Here is a 19,787-nt window from a genome sequence, read left to right as displayed (position 1 = left end):
TGCAAGGAAAATTGTAAGCCGCTGGCCAAAAGGTAGATTTGATAGACTATTTATGAAACTACATCTATTCTGAATTTATCTGTTACAAATATACAAATGTAAGGCAAGATATAAAAACGAATAAGGCAAGAATATGTAAAAAGTAACATTAATAAAATGTCCATTAACGATGCATTTAGAATAAAGTGTTTTGTAGTTAAGTGAAAAAATATATACGTTTCCGTTTCATGTTTCATGACTGTCATATTTATCCTTTAACCTTAAACCTTAAACTGAAGCATCGGATATTTTTATTCGACATATTTATAATATAAATGGAATATATAGCACTTCATTTGTGCTAATAATACTCAGAATTCATACTTTATCGGTAACGTCGGGTATTGACACTAAAATGGTAAGGGGGCTTCTGACGCCCTCGAAACATGGGACAGAAAATTACATTGCATGGTAGGTCTATTCTTATATCTCGTCTGTCGTTGTATACAACAAGTTATATTCATTAATTTAATACACTATTATTCTATGATATGCTACACTAAATCATCTTGATTTAAAGTACACAATTCTAGTCTTTCTGGGATAGAATCTTCTCTATTTTTATTGTAATAATGATTTATAATGCTAGCTCCGAGTGCATCAGCTATGATATTCATGGTCGTTCTAAAACGATCTCTGCAAAGTAATATTTCGATTTAGTATATTGCCTAAATAGTACAATTTTTATAAATTGATAGATGCTTACACAAACCAGTCAATTGCAATAATTAATGAAACATCTTCTGCTGGAACTCCCACGGAATTCAGTACCATTATTAACATAACGTATCCACCGCTAGGTAGGCCAGCAGCACCAATACATGACAAGGTGCATGTTATACTAAAAATTTTCATTCAGTACAGTTATAAAAATGTAATAATCTTATACAGACTATATCATTATATATGATAATATGCAACCTGATTATTATGAGTCTAAATAATGAATATTGCAGTCCATGTAATTGAATGATAAATATTGCACCAATAGTTTCATACAGTGCTATACCATCCATGTTTATTGTAGCTCCTATGGGAACTATAAATTTAGTTATCTTGGTAGATATTCCAATGTGTTCTAAGCATGCCATTGTTACAGGGACTGTAGCTGTACTAAATTATAATTTTTAGATATTTATATTTTTCCTAAATGGAAGTAGTTTAATGTTTTGATTAATTACCTGGATGATGTTCCAAATGCAGTAGCAAAAGCTGGTCCAAGTTTAAATATTACTTTGTATGGAGATTGACGAGTGCATATAAAATACAACAGGGGAAGTACTACAAAGCCTTGTATGAACAAGCCACTGAACACAGTGAACATGTAAACACCTAATCGTTTAATTATGCTACCAAAATCTTCTACTTCCAGAATTTTTGCAGAGATGAGAAACAAAACACTTATTGGTACTGTCCTATATAACATAAAAGTATTTTTATTCTATGATGAATATTCATCTTTGCGATTAATGAGGATTATATTTACATTATTGTCCAATTCATGATCTTCATCATTGTTTCTGATAAAGAATGAAAAAAGTTTTTTAAGGGTTCACCCTTTTCATCTATGTTTCCAATTGCTAGACCCAACAATAAACTAAAGAAAACTAAGCCCAAGATATTCGTTCCTGGTGCATTTTTATGGTCTATTCGCCATTCAGCTAATGCTACTATAACAGGAAACATATTTTGTGGGCATTAGGTGTTTTTTAGACTCATTAGATTTAGAATAAAGCTTCTTATATTCCTCTTCAAACATACCTGATTTATTTTCTGGTATTTCTAATACAGTTTGGTACTAAAACAGTGATTTCATTCATTTATTATTACGTATTAACTTAATTGATCATTCAGGGTAAAAGATAATAGAAGTAAAACATTCTGTACCTGATTTAAGCATGTGTTCACCATGTTATCTGGTATTAAATTACTATAATACAAAAAAGTTGAAATAAATAATAGTATTAAATTGAATTCTATTAAGTATTGCATTAGTATTATGCATAGGAATGGAATACCGAAACAAATCTAAAATTGTATCCACTGTCATGAAATATCTTGTTGAATTTTGTGAAATAATATTTTCAGTTTGGAGTACTTCCCCAGGTTTTATTGTCTCAACAAGTATCACGCTTAATATTATTCCAAGTATTGTTGTTGTTGTGTAATAGTATAGTGCCATTAGCCCAATTTGACCTATGCATTGGAATCATGCAATAAATAATAACTTAGAAAAGAATTACTACTCCTTTTACAAATTTTCTATTTACCTGATTTCCTCAAATTACAAGTTGCACTCACAATGCTGGATATTATAAGAGGTAATATTAAACAATTTACCAACCTCATAAAGAGTTCTCCAGGAAACTTGAGATACATAATGTTTCGTTCTGACCATGGTTGAAGTGTACAAATTTTCAGAATGCTACCTAATACAATTCCAGCAAATACACCAATAACAGTCCTTAATATTAATTTTTGCTTTAATAGATTTCTTAAAACATTCATTGTATATAAATCTATTATTTATTACGATGATACTAGTTTATATGTACAGTGCATCACAGACTTGCAATTAGCATAAAGAAAATCAGATACTATTTCTTCTTATGCAAGATCTCATAGTATCTCACATGAATAAGAGATAAGAATTCTTATCTGTAAGAATGATAAAACAAAATTAAAATTCGATTACAGATTCCTTTGTTACATTAGTAGTATATTACATCTCTTAAAAATACAGAGCATCACCTTGAGCGAGACATCTCATAACAGAGGATGTATTTACGATTTTTTTTTGTGTGGTAAAAACCGGAGTAAGTTCTACGCTGTGATCAATAACTGACTATAGTTGCAGCGATGTTTACTTAATTGGAAAGTAGTAATAGCAGATAAAGGAATGAACGATTAATGTTGATATTTTGCTTTTTATTTATTTTGCACCTATTACAATATAATAAATATGATCGTGCACAATACATGAAGAATGTGTATTTACACACGTTTTTTTTTTCTTTAGATTTTCAGGCCATAATTTTACGTATTTGTAACTGAGTTCGCATTACCATGCTATATATCTTTAATCGTTCAATATAATTTATACATATCTTTACAATTCGGTACCGTCTTTCAAAGTTAATCGTTAAAACATCACATTATGCATTTCGTTTGCATCCAGTCTTCTGAAGGAAAAGAATCTCAAATAATCTACTATCGTTTCTCCATTAAAATCATCACTACTAATTCTTAAAGTTCCAATAATTAGTTCACTGTCGTTTATATGAAGTTTATTAGTGAGATCAGTAAAGAAATTTATTAACGTTACATTTATACAAAGTCATGTTTCATAAGTTTACATATCTAGATCTACATATTTTCCTATGTTGCTTAATATTTGGTTTTTTTTTTATTTCGTATATTACTCAATTTCCACTTTAATCAGGGTTCTCAATAGACCTTTCTCTTGCGCTTCACTTTTTCAGGTGAGGTAATTTGATTTTGCTCAAATAAAACGAGAAAAATTTGTTTATTGACTTTCGCTTTTTGGTGATTACGATTCGCCAGCCACAGTAACGGATTCCGGTGTCCTGTTGAGGTGTTTCTGTCAACACAACCTATACCACAGAAATTAAAGACTGTGATTAGACCTTCAGTCCAGCTTACAGCATTATTAATTTATTATTTGTATAAATGAACTCGACACAACACAAACACACTTAAACAGAGATTAGTGGAACCAGTTATTCTGAAAAGATTAGAACATTAAAACTTGTCAAACTCACTGTTGCTAAGCGTCTAACTTTACTGCAGAATCTAATGTTATACATAGTTATTCTTGATCATGCAAAAATGTATAAGTCATGATTTAATGAAAAGGAATACAATGATCTACTGATACCACTTCCAAAATTGGACACTGCGATTACAGTGCATAAGGTTTATCTACGTCTATTTCTTAGAAACTGTGTGATCATACGGAAACTGTAATATCAATTCATGAAACTACAACTAAACTTCGAAAATAAAGAGGAGGTCTAAGAACTCATAAAACGTTCTTTAAATCAAAGTTGACAATGAAATCAAATGAAATCCAAGGGACAGAAGTATTGAAATTCTAATTCTAAGTGTATAATTTAATGGAAATTGTATATATTCATTAAGCATAACGAAATGATATGGTGCGTTGTAAGAGATACAAGTATACTGCTCTATTTGTTTGTACAATGAAAGTATCTTAAGGCTTCTATGATTTTTGTTCTTTTTTTCTTTGTATGTATGTTCAAGATACAGATACATTGGCTCTCATGATCAAAGATGTTCCCCCGCGATCCTCAAAAGTAAAACTGTGTCAATACCTGTCCCTACAAAGGTGTTTCCTTTCGTGCCTCCGCTTTCCACTGAAATCCGTTTACTTGCGTCGTAATGGGTTTATTTCTATTAGTCGCATTCTCAATTCCGTTTCTAACACTCGCTACTAATCTCATGGCTGGATTGGACACCAAGCCATTGCGCTTTGGTTTTGCGTTACTTGCACTGAAATGGCAAAAAGTCACAAAGGTTATCAAATAACTATACAAAATACTATATTTTACTTTATACTTCCAAATATCCTAACTATACTGCATATGAATTATATTAAATATTTAATAAATTAGGAGATGAAAATGATTACCTGGCAGGCGTATGGTCAGATATAGACTTTACACTCCTGCCAACACCAGCTCCACTATTCCCCAGAATTATCCTCATGTGAGTGTCCCTGGTGAAATGAGTATCGGCCGAGTTCTTCTTCTCTTTCGCGACACTCAAACCTAACATCTCGTTAGTCAGTTCAAACGGTTTGCTAACGTCGTTCTTATCGATGATCTCGGTCTTTATGTTGATCGGCTCGTAAATCGCCGCTGTGTGACTGTAACCGCTTAGCTGCGCCTTGTACGGTATGTTCTGGTTCCCGGTCAACAGGGACACCCCCAACTGGCTCTGTATCACGTTCGCTGCCGTTTTCGCGCTCGGCGGGCTGGTGTTCGTGGGCGAGTAGGGTATGAGGCTGTCACTTAACGGCGAATGAGGTGGCGATGCATAGATAGGGCTCTGCGGTTCACTTTTCAACGGCGACAAAAGTTTGCTGAGCGGTCGACTCTTCGCTCCCCTCGAGCATTGTTGAAGTTGTTGCGTGAAAGATAATGGTGTCTAAAATTATAGGAGTCAGATAACGGTCTTGGTCTGTCGTGTGACCTGTGTGTGAACAATAGCGTGTATAGATCGAGTTTGATTTCTACGAAGCAAGAGTGAACATGGATTGTTCTCGCATATCGAGTTCGTTTCGGGTGTATGCGTGTATGCGGTTCGAGCTAGCGTACGTTGTGTGTCAGAGTGAAACAAGTATTTCTCTCACGGTCGGTATAACAAAACGATTTGTAAGTACACGAGAGTGCATGGAACAGAATGAACAAAAGCATGCAGCGGTTAATGAAACGTGTGACGGATTGAGCTGATTGGAAGTGGTATCGGAGCCTGATAGATTCTTCAAGTTACAGTTATGAGTTAATGGAGAAAAGCATTAGATATATCTTGTTGTTACCTACTTTTATTACCTGATTCACCATCGAGTTCTGATTGAATTTCCCTTGATCGCTCTTTGTGCTGCCGGTTAAGTTACTGCTGGATTTACTGTTGCTGGAGTTATTCCCCAGGGACACGCAGCTTCTCCTCTTCGTCGAGTCTGGCGATTCCGCGGGACTGTACTGTGTCGAGAGAGGATTCAGAATCGCGGACGATGGTTTTGTCTCCGCTGTTGAATTGGAGGTTACCGAAGTAGCACTACTACTTCCACCTGGATCAAAATAAACGAAAATTATAAGAGTTTTAAAACATAGTTTCATCGTTTGTATTTCCATGCGCGTTAAAACAACCTCCATTAATGCCAGGTCTGAGACTTCGTTGGTTAGCCGAGTGTTCTTCAAGGAGCCTAACAACTGTGTCGTGTCCACTCTTGGCAGCTACCTTGATTGCGTTACGGCCACAATGATCGGAATGACTGGGATCAGCACCATGATTTAGGAGTGCTCGAACACAGTGTTCGTGGCCTTCTTGGGCAGCAATACCTAATTTATATTCATCGATGAAGTTGATTGTGTTTTGGTTTTCCTTAATCGATGGTAAGTTGTGCAAGAAAACAGTTGCGTTTTACCCAGAGCTGTTGCGCCTTGATTACAAGTGTGATCAGGCGTAGCCCCATGCTCTAGAAGTAGTCTGACAATGGCAGCATGCCCCTGCCAGGCTGCAGAATGGAGAGGGGTTCTGTTTTCGTTGTCACAGGCATTTACATTCGCGCTACCCTCCGTTAATAGAAGAGCCACCATCTCAACGTGTCCTTGCCAAGCACTTACATGCAAAGGAGTTCTGCCCTGCAATGTTGCAACAACGTTTATCGACCTTGATCTACGGCTATAATACGTCAGAAGTAAAACTATAAATAAAAGTCGTAACAGACCAGAGATTCTCTCAGTTACTTACTTCCGAGTCCCTACTTTCTACATCGGCACGCGCATGTTCCAATAAAAATCGCGCCATTGCCAGCCTGTTCTCCAGGGCAAGGATGTACAGAGTGCTCCTGCCGTCTGCATCTTTCGCGTTGACATCAGCGTTATGGGCTAAGAGTACCCTGACAGTGTCATAATGCCCTTCCAGAGCTGCAAGTCTGTATTTAGTTTTATCGATAAAACAATACTTTACAGAATGACGCAGAAGAGCGTTTTCATACCCTATCCGAAGAACAATATTAAAAGAGAATACCTTAGAGCAGTTTTTCCGTCATGGGCGTGTTGATCAATTGGCGCACCATGATGTTCCAGGAGTCTTTCCACCAGAGTATAGTGCCCCTCTTGCGCTGCTAGCATCAAGGCTCCCTTTCCATCGTTGTCTGTTTCGTCGATTTTCGCTCCAGCTTCTAGCAACGCTTCACACACATCGATATGGCCTTCGAAGGCAGCATAATGTAGAGGTGTCCAACCAGAATTGTCTCGGTGTTGTTCGTCCAAACCTGGAACATCATAGGTTATACCAGTGTTTATTTTATTTTTCTTAATCGTCAGATATATATATATATATAATAGTTTCAATTGTTCGATAATCGACGAATAAAGGAGAAGACACGAATTTTGAAGCAGAGATCTGTACCTCTGTCCAGCAATTGTTTCACCACATCAGTGCCACCTTGGGCAGCAGCCACGCTGAGAACGGTCCTGCCCTCGTTATCGATGCTGTCAACGTAACATCCCCAGAATAACAAAAGGGCGACAACCGATCCGTGACCCATACTGGCTGCTGCCCATAAAGGTGTACGACCGGTGGCGTCACAGTGATCCACGTCCGCCTCGTATTCCAAGAGCAGCTCACAGACGTCACGGTGTCCTTCGAAGGCTGCCACTAGTAACGGCGTCATGCCGTCTTTGTCCTGGTGGTCGACAGCAGCTCCCCTCTCCAAGAGTATCGTGACCACCTGTGTCACGAGAGGATAATGTTGATTTACCAGAGTTACAGTCGAATTTTAGTTTTATCCATAATAGTATCGTAAGAGACAGACTACGATACTGATCTATAAAGGTAGAACAGAGACCTCGAAAGAAGGAACAAATGAACCGAGTTCTCAGATACCTATGGAAACTTTTATCTCTTGTACTAAGGCTAGTAAAAGGGTCAATTTTTTAGGGTTGACTTTAATCGTAACGAATTGTAGTTTTAAACGAGGAAATCAAACACGAACCTTCGCGTAGCCGTGATTCGATGGAACACACAAAGCAGCGACACTGAGGGCCGTTCTTCCGTCGCTATCAGCATGATCGATCTCCGCGCCGAAGTCTAAAAGGTGTTCGACTATCTCACTGTGGCCCATGTAGGCGGCGGCAATTAAGGCGGTTCTGCCCTCGTCGTCCGTTCTGTTGACGTCGGCGTCGTGCTGGAGAAGTGCTTTAACGATGTCCTCGTGGCCACCCCACGCAGCTGCTCTCAGCGCGGTTCGTTGATCCCAGTCAGCGCAATCGACTATCGCTCCGTGCTCCAAGAGCATCTCGACGACCTACGTTTTCGTTATAGATCCTTCGTTAATGTCTCTATTCGTGATACAATATTGTTAAAAACACGGTGTGTATTACAGTAAATCCTCGATGAGTGTTTGAAGACTGCCCGGTACTGGCAAGAAGAGGTCACTACGTGTAACGCTGGCTTTTTAATGAGGTTTAGCACAGTGATAGAGCTTATAAGGCCATTAGTGTAGGAAATATTATATGTCTAGTGCCGAGGTGTCTCCGAACACTCATCGAGGATTTACTGTAGGGTCATTCTACGCCGAATCGATCACTTTTTGCACTCGTTATCAGGGATGTTGTTCAAAATAAAATATGTAAAATTAGGGGGGTTTAATTCATCATTTTTCTGTTCCTGAATTTGTTTACAAAATACAAACCACCGAAGTTTACGATTTTTTCCTATTTTCGTGAAACAGCGATGTACTTAAGAATTTCTATCTCGGAAACTATTTATTATCGTATCGAGTTCGTTCTTCGATTATTTTAATCTAGAAGGATTGCCCTATTATAATAATTTTCATTTTGAACAAAAGCATCCCTGGATAACGAGTGCAAAAAGTGATCGATTTGGCGTGGAATGACTCTGTACTAGACAGTATAGTACCTATCCTTTCGTTTGGCGGATAATACTATATTTTTTTTCACTCAGCTACACTGATATTCTAATCACCTGAGTGTGCCCTCCCCAGGCAGCAGCTCTGAGAGCGGTCCAACCATCACAGTCCGCATGATCTGCGCAGGCACCAGCAGCCAAAAGCACTCGCACCACGTCCGCGTAGCCGTGCCTCGAAGCCAAGTTCAACGGTGTCTGACCATGACGATCAGTGGCTTCCAATTTCGCCTGAAAAGTTAACACATTCTCGATACAGCTTGGATCGAGTCTCGGACGTTCTGAACAGACGAGACTACACAGGAATAGAAATTCACCTGAGGGCACGTCGCTAGAGCCAATTCCAACAAAGATGCATTACCGTCTGCAGCAAGCGTGTGCAGCACTGTTCGGCCACAAGAATCTGTTTGATTGATGTCTCCGCTCTCGCCAAGCAGCTCTGTTAACGGTTCGCTAGGAGACTCATCGATTGGGCTAACGTCCTGCGAAACCTTTCACAAAAACGAAATATAACTGTGGATGCTTCCAAAAAAGAAAAGAAAACTATTGAAATTCCGAGTCTACAAGAAGCTGGATAAATGAACGGATAATCCAAACTAAATGAATTTCACCCTTTCCTAAACGGCAAGTTAACAAGTTTCTAGGTAAATATTTACCAGTTTCTAAATGGACCTAACTAAAGGATGGAATACCTGACTAGAAGAAACAGCATCTTTGCTGGCGTCGTCCTCCGCCACCTTTTCAGACGGTTTCGCCCCAGCGTCGATAAGCAATTTCAGTAGCTTAACCTCTTGCCTCGGCCAGAGAATACACTCGGAGCTGTCCAGGTAGCAATTTTCGATCGGTGCCCCGCTACCGATCATCCACAGCACCTGAAGTGTATGGACATCGAGATTGCAGTTTGTGGTGGCTACATTGGTGATGGACCGTTGGAGATGCTGTCCCAGCACACAGATCTCATCGGGATTTAAATCTGACCCGCGAACGGTGTAGTAACCGGCTAGCATAGCGTGGCCTTCGATCGCGGAGCAAAGATACTTTTGCGTGCAGTGTTTCACGTCCAGCAACCATTCGGCGAAACTGTGATGGAACAACATCAGGGCGCCAGCACGGGACACCGAGATGACACGGCGCAGAAGGTGGAGACGACGATTGAAGTCCTCGACGGTGATCGTCGTGCAGGCGGTCTTCACGCATTCGTTGGCACAGCCAGAGGTAGAGACCGTTCAGGGTGCCCGGTATCTCGCGTACCTCGCGCAGGACTATGAAGTTCTCGGCGACACCGTCGAGAACCTTCTCCAGGTACAGAAAACAGCCGTTGCTCTTGATGTGCAGCTGGTTCAGCATCTCGGCCGTGTCGCACGAGATGTGCTGCCTGGATGAACAACAGAGAAATCGTATACAGTAAAACTTGGATCAGTGTACCCGAAACCACTGTGACCAACCCAGCAACAATATTTCGTACCTACTCTACAGAAAATAGATACTAAATTGGAAGAAAGGTACTAAATTTTTATTTGCTTGCGTTTCACCCTTTAACGGGCAATTTACGATATTTCTGTCTTATTATTTAAGCATCTGACCATTTAAATATCCCGACAAATTGCTAATGTGAAGCGAAATTTGTACAAAATAGGAGTTACATTACGTTGAGCATCACTAAGCGGTGGTTACTCATATTAAAATATCTAATTCCTCCACTTGTTTTCATTGTTGAAGAATATATCGTATTTTGCAGAGGCTAATGCCATTAGGATTCCGTGGGTATCGGATTAGGGAGAAAACAAAAAGAGAAATCATGCCTGTTTTACTGAATGTGGGAGAGAAGAAAATATTAAACTCGTATGTCTAACTCTCGTGCTATTGTTGTTTTTGTTTTGTTAACATTTTTTAAAAGTACCAGGTCTAGTACGAAAGTACTAGTTGTGTCCGCACTGTCCGAAACAATCTACGGCGTAAGGACCCAGTGTTCATTCCCAAATTATTATTTATCCAAATTTTTTATTCTTTTTTCCAGTGAAACTTGTACTAACGTATTTGTGAGATTTTTATGATTAAAACTGGTCCAAACACGATATAATTTCAATTATATTTACTTACCGATAGTGATTAATGTAGTATAGTCAGTATTACTAAGTGTCTTAAATGATGAATAAATAAATATGAACCAAATTATACCGTGTTTGGTATCATTTTAATCAGAAAAATCTTACAAATACGATAGTAAAAGTTTAATTGGAAAAAGAAGAAAAATTTTTTATTGTTGCATTAGTTATTGATTTTATATTTAGAATCGATTCCTCTACTTAGTAATTACCTGGGCTCCAGTCCAAATTTTCGAGTACTAATCCAAGTTTTACTGTATTCGATATGTACTGTACAGAGTGGTACACATAATGTGACTACTAATATGGCCATTAATATTAATATTTATTTAATATACTATCTTTATTAAGATGATAAAGATAAACGAAGATAAGTTCCTATTAGTGTACGAAAGTGTCAATACTGAAATAGTTACGTAGAACGCATATTAGTCTGCAACAGATAAGTCACATACTTTATAAAATTTTATGAACCGAATTTCTGAAGCTGAATATGCTAACATAAAAAAAATCTAAACAAGTATATTAAAAGTTCGCAGTATTACACCTGCGGTTTATAAGATCTGAATTAGCTATTGATGACATACAGTAAATCCTCGATGAGTGTACACTGACAAACAAACTTGGCTTCCGCTAGGGGAAAAGTGAGGTAGGCGAAGTGTCTCCTACCATTTAGTTTTGGGAGTTACTGAAATTTATATTCGGTCGGCACATAAATCCTTCTAACTACAATATTTATAGATTAATCGTGAAAATAAAAATATCTGTATTCAGTTTAATTGTACAATAAAGTATTCTAAAAGTTTCAAAAACATTGGTGTAATAATTTCTTCACAAGAACTTCCCACAAATTTATTCACTTTTAACCCGTTTACACCAGTCTCCTTTAAATATTTCCTAAATTAATGGCCATATGCGGCTGACCCAAATATCATTCTTCATCTCACCAAGCTCCATCACTGTGCTAAATCTCATTAAAAAGTCAGCGTTGCACCTGAGGACCTCTCCTTGACAGTGCCGAAGGGCCTTCGAACACTCATCGAGGATTTACTGTACATCCGCATGGAAAACATGTCATTGCCTACCTGAGCGCGTCTTCCTGATCCAACCGTGCAAGAATATACTGCTGTACATCCCTGACCACGTGTGACTTCCTCAGATCGTCCAACGAGATCTTCCGAAATCCTGTGAACATCCTCGAGATCGTCTTGCTCTGACGTCTAGCGGTGCAGACCAGCAATAACCACTGGGGGAACAAGTGGTGATGGTTCGCCAACAGTTCGGCGATCGTTCGGCTGACATTCTCGTTCTCGCGTCTCGAGTCTCTGGTGCCGGTCTGCGGTGGATTCAGTGTCTGTCCTTCGTCGATCGAGTCGACCAACAGGAACAGGCAGCTCTTCGGCGGCTCGACCTCCAGCAACGGGAAGAGAAGAGCCTTTTTCAGCGCGTCGTCGGGATCTCGGTCGAGCACGTCTGGTTGCAGAGCAGCTTGGATCTCGGGGTCCGTTCGAAGTTTCTCGGCGTAGGCCTCGGCCACCGCTTCCCTCGAGGTTAACGGGTTCGTCGTGGCGTTGGTGGTGGTGGTTGTCGTCGCGGTGCTGCCAGGTGTTGGCGAATTTGGAGACGCTCTACGAATAAAAGAAAAATGAAAAAGTAAACTAAAAGTATGTGTTGTGCCTGTCCGAGCTATAGTGATTTTCGTAAAATCAGCAGGGATTCGAGTCATTCAGGCCTTTAAGTCTTTCCTGGGGCAAGTTAAACATCCAGGGACGGCCAACGTATTTTGCTGGTAATGATTGTTGGAGCCTTGGAGGTATACGTGTATTGAAACGGGCAGAGGAAGAACTTATTAAATAGTTTGACATCTTATAAAGAAATAAATATTTCAAATTTGAAAAGTACAGAAAGTATTTCAGATGTTTAGTAAAGGGAAGTATAATGGAATCGAATAAGTGCAGCCCTTAACCGTTTCAGACGAGAATTTTCTTTTCAGAGTAAAAAAAAGTATTCGATTACACAATTTAACTCGGTAGACTATTTATATGATGTTTTGTTTAAAAAATATATTTATATGTTCCATAGTTTCGTAGATATTAAATATACGCATGACATCTATGAGAGCATAAATTAAAGAACATGAAAAAATTCAAACTTATAAGAAAGATATGGTTTTGCAACACACTGTACCTAAGGCTTTGTGTGAAATTGTAAGAAAAAGTTTCTTTCCCCTTGGACATACAAATGCATTTTACACTGACTGCACTGAATCCTTCAGCAGCCAGGACATTTTGGGAATATGCAGCGAGTTGGAGGTCCAACATCAGGCAAAGGCAAATTGTCAATGGAATCGTACTGTATTTCTTCATCAGAGCGTGTTTAAATTTCCGAAACATTCATCATCGCCGAAATATCAGCGTAGAAACTTCATGTACACAATTGTGACCATCAGGTGTGAAAGGCTTAGGGCTACTGTCCACTAAGGCGTCTCGTCATAGACACGTCAGCGTAGCGTACAACACGACGATAACGCTATGTTTGAGTTTCTATCCACTTGAGCGTACTGAAAGCTTCATTTTCCTCATTCGCAAAGATGTCGGGCAACAAAGTCGGATAAGTTATTTGGTTATATCTTTACACAGAAAAGAACATAAATGATCATTTCATTCTTTTTATAGAATGAATAAAAATACTTGCAAGAATTTAGTAGGTTTGGTAGCTCCGCTAATCAAAAAACAAGACACTATGAAGCGTAGTGGACAGTGGGCCTTAAGAGTATCATATAGCGTACCAACTGAGAGGGTCACACCTGAAGTCACTATAGCTCGGGTACGGCACTATAACGCATCATCATTCGGAAGTTCCATATTCCAACGATCTGGTCTAAGACGATCATCCTCACTAACCTGTGAATTCCATCCGAGCTGGCCTGTAGAAGCTGAGCGACCAGGGACCTAACGAACTGGGCCGGCGACAAGGAAGCCTCGCTTCTCGCCTGGCAAAAGTGCCTGGCGAGCAATCTCCTGTTCAGTGACCTCTGGTGTCTAGCGTTCGCGGTGGTCGACGGCCAGGCCAGTTCGGCGCAGAGCGCGGTTTTCCCGCTTCCTGGCCCACCGACGACCAACGCGCCGCAGGTTTTCGAGGCTGGCCTCTGCTCCAAGCAATGGGACAGTTTCACGAACGCCCATTCCCGGCAGAAGAACCGTTTCTTCTCGATCACCGGCGCGGCCATATTGGTCTGTTCTCAGATTCCTTCGTTTCAAGACACCTAACCTATAAATCGTCCAGGGGGTGACTGTTCTTCGTTGCTCCTCGGGATTGTACGCGGTGTTGTCGATCTCTCAGGAGACCCGCAGTCATATTCAGTTCAGTCGATGCTTTAGCCCCGAAACGGAACGTGCGTCGTGGAGGAAAAAGATGATCAGAGGCCGTCCGTAGAGAAGATCGCCTCTTTAATTCTGATCGGTTTACGTTAGGCGATCGGGCCTGATTTAGGCTCGACGAAAGGGTGTATTTTGCAAATTGGCTTTACAGGTTTGGTTCGTTTGGTTGATCACTACTCCCTTTTGAATCGATGCTGGGCGTCGCAAGCTTCCAGAGAATCGGTGGCGGGAATAGAGACCAGCTGGCCAGGGGGAGAGGTTATGGATTAGCCGCGACGTGACGCAATTACGCTTGATCTCGTTGCACTCTGACGTAGGAGACGTTGGTCGGAGCCCCAGGGGGCTCTGAGGCTTCCTCGGCCTCCATTCAGCCTTCTCATCGCCTCGTTGCGGACCAGCACCGCGTTTCGTATCGCTGCATCCTACCTGGAACAACAAGAGGAAACACCGTTTTTATTATACCCTGCGGTTAACCGTAGCTGGGTCTTCGTGATTTCTACCAAGGGATGGATGAATCGGGGGAATGCCTAACGAGAACACCACCCATCCCCCAGCTTCGCGAAGAATTCTCTTTCTTTCACGAAAAACGGAAGAATCTGCGGAGGGTAATCAAACGGAATTCGTTGTTTCCCTGTGTAATTGTTTCTATTGAAATTGTACTGATTAGGAACGGGGGAGAGAGATTCACGCTATTCTTACGGAGTTCGTTTATTCTGGATGGAAACATCAATGATGGAGCAGGTGAAATGATAGTTAGAACTAGTTTGTGACTTTATCTGGATTTGAAACGTTCAGTAATTGAAGTATGGTATGGTAGTATTAGTACTATAGTACTCAGAAAGGACTAGAATACGTAAAACCAGTTGAAAGATAGCAGAGTGTTTAGAAGGTAAGCGAGTGTTTAGGATTTTCCGAGTGCACAGATGGTATCAAAGTGTTCACATGGCACCTGACCACAAGCACTCGCTTGGACGGTACCTGAGTGCCCTGCAATAGTCAGAAGGTACTCGAGTGCTCAGTAGTAGTCAGAAGGTACCCGAGGGTTCAGTTCTGGTGAGAAGATACCCAAGTGCTTAGGAGTGGTCAAAAGGTACCAGAGTGCTCAGTAGTGGTCAGAAGATACCCGAGTGCCTAGGAGTAGTCGGAAGGTACCCGAGTGCTCAGTAGTAGTCAGAAGGTACCCGAGTGCTTAGAAGTGGTCAAAAGGTACCAGAGTGCTCAGTAGTGGTCAGAAGGTACCTGAGGGTTCAGTAGTAGTCAGGAGGTACTCAAGTGCTCAGTAGTGGTCAGAAGATACCTGAGTGCTTAGGAATGGTCAAAAGGTACCCGAGGGCTCAGTAGTCGTCAGAAGGTACCAGAGTGCTTAAGAGTACTCACAGTGAAGTTCTATATGTTCTAATTGTATACCGGTGAAATGTTCCACGCATCTAATAAAAAAACGTAAAAACTTTACCGTTCCACCCAATGTATCCGGTTTCACTGCACATGAAACAACAAATTTATCATCGGCAATCGCCATCCCACTAAATTATAAACGAATTTCATTACTGTAGCCATTGATGCTTTGAAAATTGTTTCTCGACAACATGTGACATATACTTCTTCGATTAAATTATTATATTATTTACGACTCGCATCGAGTTCGGAGGTAGGTACCCTCGTTCGGAAGTGTAATGAGAATTCTTCGCGGTACGAAAGTGAAATCCTGTCGCTTCTGATGGAAAGCTCGGATTCCACCACTTGGAGTTCCTCGGGACGACGCGACGCAGCCCAGCGATCTAAAATTCGCATTAAATGGGCGTAATAATTGTCTGTTCGCGGGGGAGTCACGACCGGGATAGAATTACGAGGACGACGAGCGAGAAGCGCGGAGAGCTTAATGACAAACTAGTCCCACTAATGAGAAGGTGATACGCACGCGCGTCTTGGGCGTCGGACTTTTCTAATTACTAACGTTGTTTGCGTCTGTTAAGACTTCCTCGAGAGAGAGGGGGTGAATCTTGACTGGTTGGCAATTGTCAGAAGAACGGAAACGCGTTTCTGTGGCCCATAGTTACGAAGCACCGTGTCATTTCTCATAATCTCTCTCCGTTAATGAATATCTCGTTCATTAACTTAACAATTAACATTGGATATTTTATGAACAATACCTACTCCTTCCAGTTGGAAAATATAAGGAATTATCAGAATGAGTGTAATATAAAAAATAATCTCAAGTGTTCCGGGTTTAGTCGTTTGTAATCATGACGCCGCGCCAGGTCTCCGGAAAATTTAATATTAGAACGGGAAAATCTAGTCGAAAGGAATTCTCATTGTTGCCGGCTGCGGTTCTTAACGTTACGCTGAGTTCAGAGGGGTTTGGGGCATGGAGCCGTATCTTTCACGGATCCACAATTATACCGTGATTCGTTAATCTAGAGATAGTGAGCAACATCACTAATAGTGATTTATAATTCAATTTTAAACTAAACCTACACTTGTAATTTATAATAATTAATTTATTTATTATTCTTAACTGTTCCTCATTAGTCCTTTACAAGATGTATCTCGACATTTTCGTATCATTTATTGCATACAGTGAACTCACGTTAAAGTAACGGTAGGAACTCCCCAGCTCGCACGCATTACTCACACGTATGCGCACCCCAATATCGATCGCCATCTGTAACTGAAGTTCTGATCCAACTGGTGGGTCGACCAATCTGCCACGAGATTCTGCGTGCCTATTGGCTCGCGTTAAAGAAGCGTTTCCAGGAAAAACAGGCCTCGAGAGCCCCGCACTGCTACTTTAACGCGAGTCTACTGTATTCGACAAGTCTCCTAATATTTACGAGCGGGAGCGTATACTCGGTGAACAGTGATGATACAGTAAATCCTCGATGAGTGTTCGAAGGCTCCTCGGCACTGAGGGGGTCCTTAGATTTAACGCTGACAGTGATAGAGTTTAAAATTCTGAAGCCAATAATATTTGTTTCAGCCGCATCTGGCTATTAGTTTATGAAATATTTAATGTTTAGTGCCGAGGAGCCTTCGAGCATTCATCGAGGATTTACTGTATATCGAATCTGAAGACGAAACATTGACGTTCTCCGCGAGACAAGTGGCCGAACAAGGCTGTTCGAATCTTCGAATCTTTGAATCTTCTCTTCCAAGCAGGCCTGCCGAAGTAATTAGATAAGCCGACTCTCGAAACAACGATGTCATTATTCGAAGAAATTCGAGAAAGGAAGGAGGAGCTCGCGGTTCATAATTATCGCAGCGCTCCGTTCTTTTATCCCCCCCACACACACCCGTCCCTGGCTCTTGGATCGTGTCCGTCTGGAGAGGGTGGGGGAATTAACTAGACGAGCGAGTAATTAAAGCGATTTGTCAGGCAACACCCCCGACGATGGAAATTACGAGAGCCGACGTTCTTGAGATGATTGTCGCCAGCGTTGCTTGTTGCGCCCCCCCTCCTTCTTTTCAGTTTATTGTCGATATTTTCCTGGCGCGATGAAAATACGGGGCTACGGTGTGATCGGCGTGTGTGTGAATGTGCATAATTAGGAGAACACGAAGACAGGCATTCGTGGCATTCGCGTGAACCGTGGCGAAATAGAAAAAGATCGACGGAGTGACGGATTTTATTTCCACGTTGATAAAGGTGCACTTATAGAGGGTGAACTACGAATCGTGATCAGTAGAGATCGAAATACGTACAATGGCGTAGCATACGATACTCTTTGTGATATTACAGTTCGAATATTTCTTTAATCTTTTCTCGACCCAGATGAAAAAAAAAGTAACACATGTTATGTTATAATATTTACCGAATTCGTCTTGAAATCCTCTAACAGATAGGCGTAAAAAAATTATAAGTGTATTTGCAAAAACTTGAAGGTGACCTCGAAAAATCATGAAAAAAAAAAAAAGAGTTGACAAAAAATTTCCTATAATCACGTTAAAGCTCTCTTGAAACCATGCTATATCTGATAAAAACAAACATCCAAAATTTCGGAGTTAGGACTTCAAAAAATATTTGTTGCTTTCTAAGTTGAATTTTCTTTTTACATATCCTGGCGAATTTGTATTCTTTCGAGCAATGATACGCGCGTAAATGGATTAATTAAATTTTTTTATAAAATGGAGTTAGAACTCGGGTGAATAGAAGATTATTTATATTGGTACACCTACTAATTCCAGACACGCGCTTGCAAAACACCAATTTCTAGCGCCTCGCCACAACGAAACACCGCTCGTCGAAACATGAATTCCTTCGAAACGGTTCCCAGACTGCTCGAAATTGCACCGGTATCTTTTTGTCTCGAGTCAGGTACAGATCTCGTCGCGACATTTTTTTTTACTTTTCCAGAACTCACTCGTACACTTTAATAATCAGTTTTAATTGCGTTTCAGGGTGTGCGAGAGTATCGTACACGGGACAGAGGCCGGGAACAGATTCGAACAATTGATCGTCGCGGGAGAAGCGGAGACGCGGCTGAGAGCCAAGGGAGGAGAAAACGCAGTTCCCGCGTGTTCCGTGGGACAGATTTACAGCAATTAAAACGCACGGATCCCGACGAAGACCGTTCTCTAGTCGCCCACGATCCTCCGTCGGAGGATCGGAGAACGAGGTTCGTTAAAATCATTCCTGAAAGGGGGGAGGGGCGATGAGGGGGACCAAGAATGCGTCCGCGTCGGGACGCCTCCCCTGACGATTCCAAATGACAAAATAGCGGCGGGCGAACACTGTCTGCTAACTTCCTGCTAAACTCCCATTTCCCGCGGTAATGCCATGTTAAATAAACAAGCGCTATTTGATAATCACTTCGACGCCGGGGCACAGAATATATAAAATCTGACAAGGGTTGAAAAATCTTAAGGGGGTACATAGGTATTTCGGGTTCAAAAAATCGAGATTTTTTTTCGATTGTTTATCAAAATCCAATGTATTAGGAATATTTAAGGAAAAAAAGTTTTCATTGAAAAATTCGCAAAATTATGGAAGTTACACATATGTATATCCAAATCTGTAAAGCCGTTTTTCTCAAATTTGTGAATATCGTAATTCAAGAACAGATGTTTTTTGTTGAAATTTCGACTGAAACTGCAAAACACTTTTCACACAGTAGAATAACCTCTTAGTAAAGATATAATATAATTAGTAAAAATATTACGTGAAGTAGAGCCTAAACATTTGGGTTACGTAGTTCAAGTATTATTGTAACAGTGTAAGTAATACTTATTTCAAGGACAACGACATAATTACACTTCAACTATATTAACCTGATCGTTACCTGGCATACCTGGGTCATTTCCGTCACCGACTTGTATTTTAAACGTAACTACGATAAATATTTCTTCGTATTCTCTTTTCTATTTCTATAATCTTCGTTAGATCTCAGAGTGTTCATGGATGGGTCGTCGGAGATCCGACCACAGGATTCAAGTTTGAATTTTCGTAAAATTTTGCCCTCGTAGTAAGTTCGATACGATAATAAATCGCCGTCCATAGTCTACGTCCATCATAGGTTTCCGAAGCTCGAGAGCGTATTCAGAGTCCACCGGTTCCTCAATACGTATTAAC

General features: G+C 40.6%; 2 protein-coding genes across 2 annotated transcripts; both read right to left on the bottom strand.

Moving 5' to 3' along the window:
- Nucleotides 1–741: 741 nt before the first annotated feature.
- Nucleotides 742–2,547, bottom strand: LOC107193709 (excitatory amino acid transporter 3-like). The gene is made up of 8 exons (XM_015583200.1): nucleotides 2,310–2,547; nucleotides 2,058–2,235; nucleotides 1,927–1,969; nucleotides 1,801–1,837; nucleotides 1,526–1,709; nucleotides 1,221–1,454; nucleotides 961–1,152; nucleotides 742–880 (listed from the first exon to the last, which is right to left on the bottom strand). Exons 1-8 carry the CDS (start codon nucleotides 2,545–2,547, stop codon nucleotides 742–744), a joined length of 1,245 nt encoding a protein of 414 aa, XP_015438686.1.
- Nucleotides 2,548–3,561: 1,014 nt separating this feature from the next.
- On the bottom strand, nucleotides 3,562–14,078 carry LOC107193660 (ankyrin repeat domain-containing protein 50). The gene is made up of 16 exons (XM_015583149.1): nucleotides 13,745–14,078; nucleotides 11,927–12,469; nucleotides 9,930–10,111; nucleotides 9,429–9,898; nucleotides 9,054–9,227; nucleotides 8,797–8,967; nucleotides 7,805–8,116; nucleotides 7,219–7,540; nucleotides 6,835–7,081; nucleotides 6,556–6,739; nucleotides 6,230–6,446; nucleotides 5,952–6,143; nucleotides 5,625–5,872; nucleotides 4,712–5,229; nucleotides 4,395–4,572; nucleotides 3,562–3,653 (listed from the first exon to the last, which is right to left on the bottom strand). Exons 1-15 carry the CDS (start codon nucleotides 14,068–14,070, stop codon nucleotides 4,401–4,403), a joined length of 4,278 nt encoding a protein of 1,425 aa, XP_015438635.1. The 5' UTR covers nucleotides 14,071–14,078; the 3' UTR covers nucleotides 3,562–3,653; nucleotides 4,395–4,400.
- Nucleotides 14,079–19,787: the final 5,709 nt, after the last annotated feature.

This window comes from Dufourea novaeangliae, unplaced genomic scaffold (assembly GCF_001272555.1).
Source record: "Dufourea novaeangliae isolate 0120121106 unplaced genomic scaffold, ASM127255v1 scaffold25, whole genome shotgun sequence".
In the NCBI taxonomy this organism is placed as follows: Eukaryota; Metazoa; Arthropoda; class Insecta; order Hymenoptera; family Halictidae; genus Dufourea; species Dufourea novaeangliae.
This window is presented reverse-complemented; position numbering and strand designations above follow the sequence as displayed.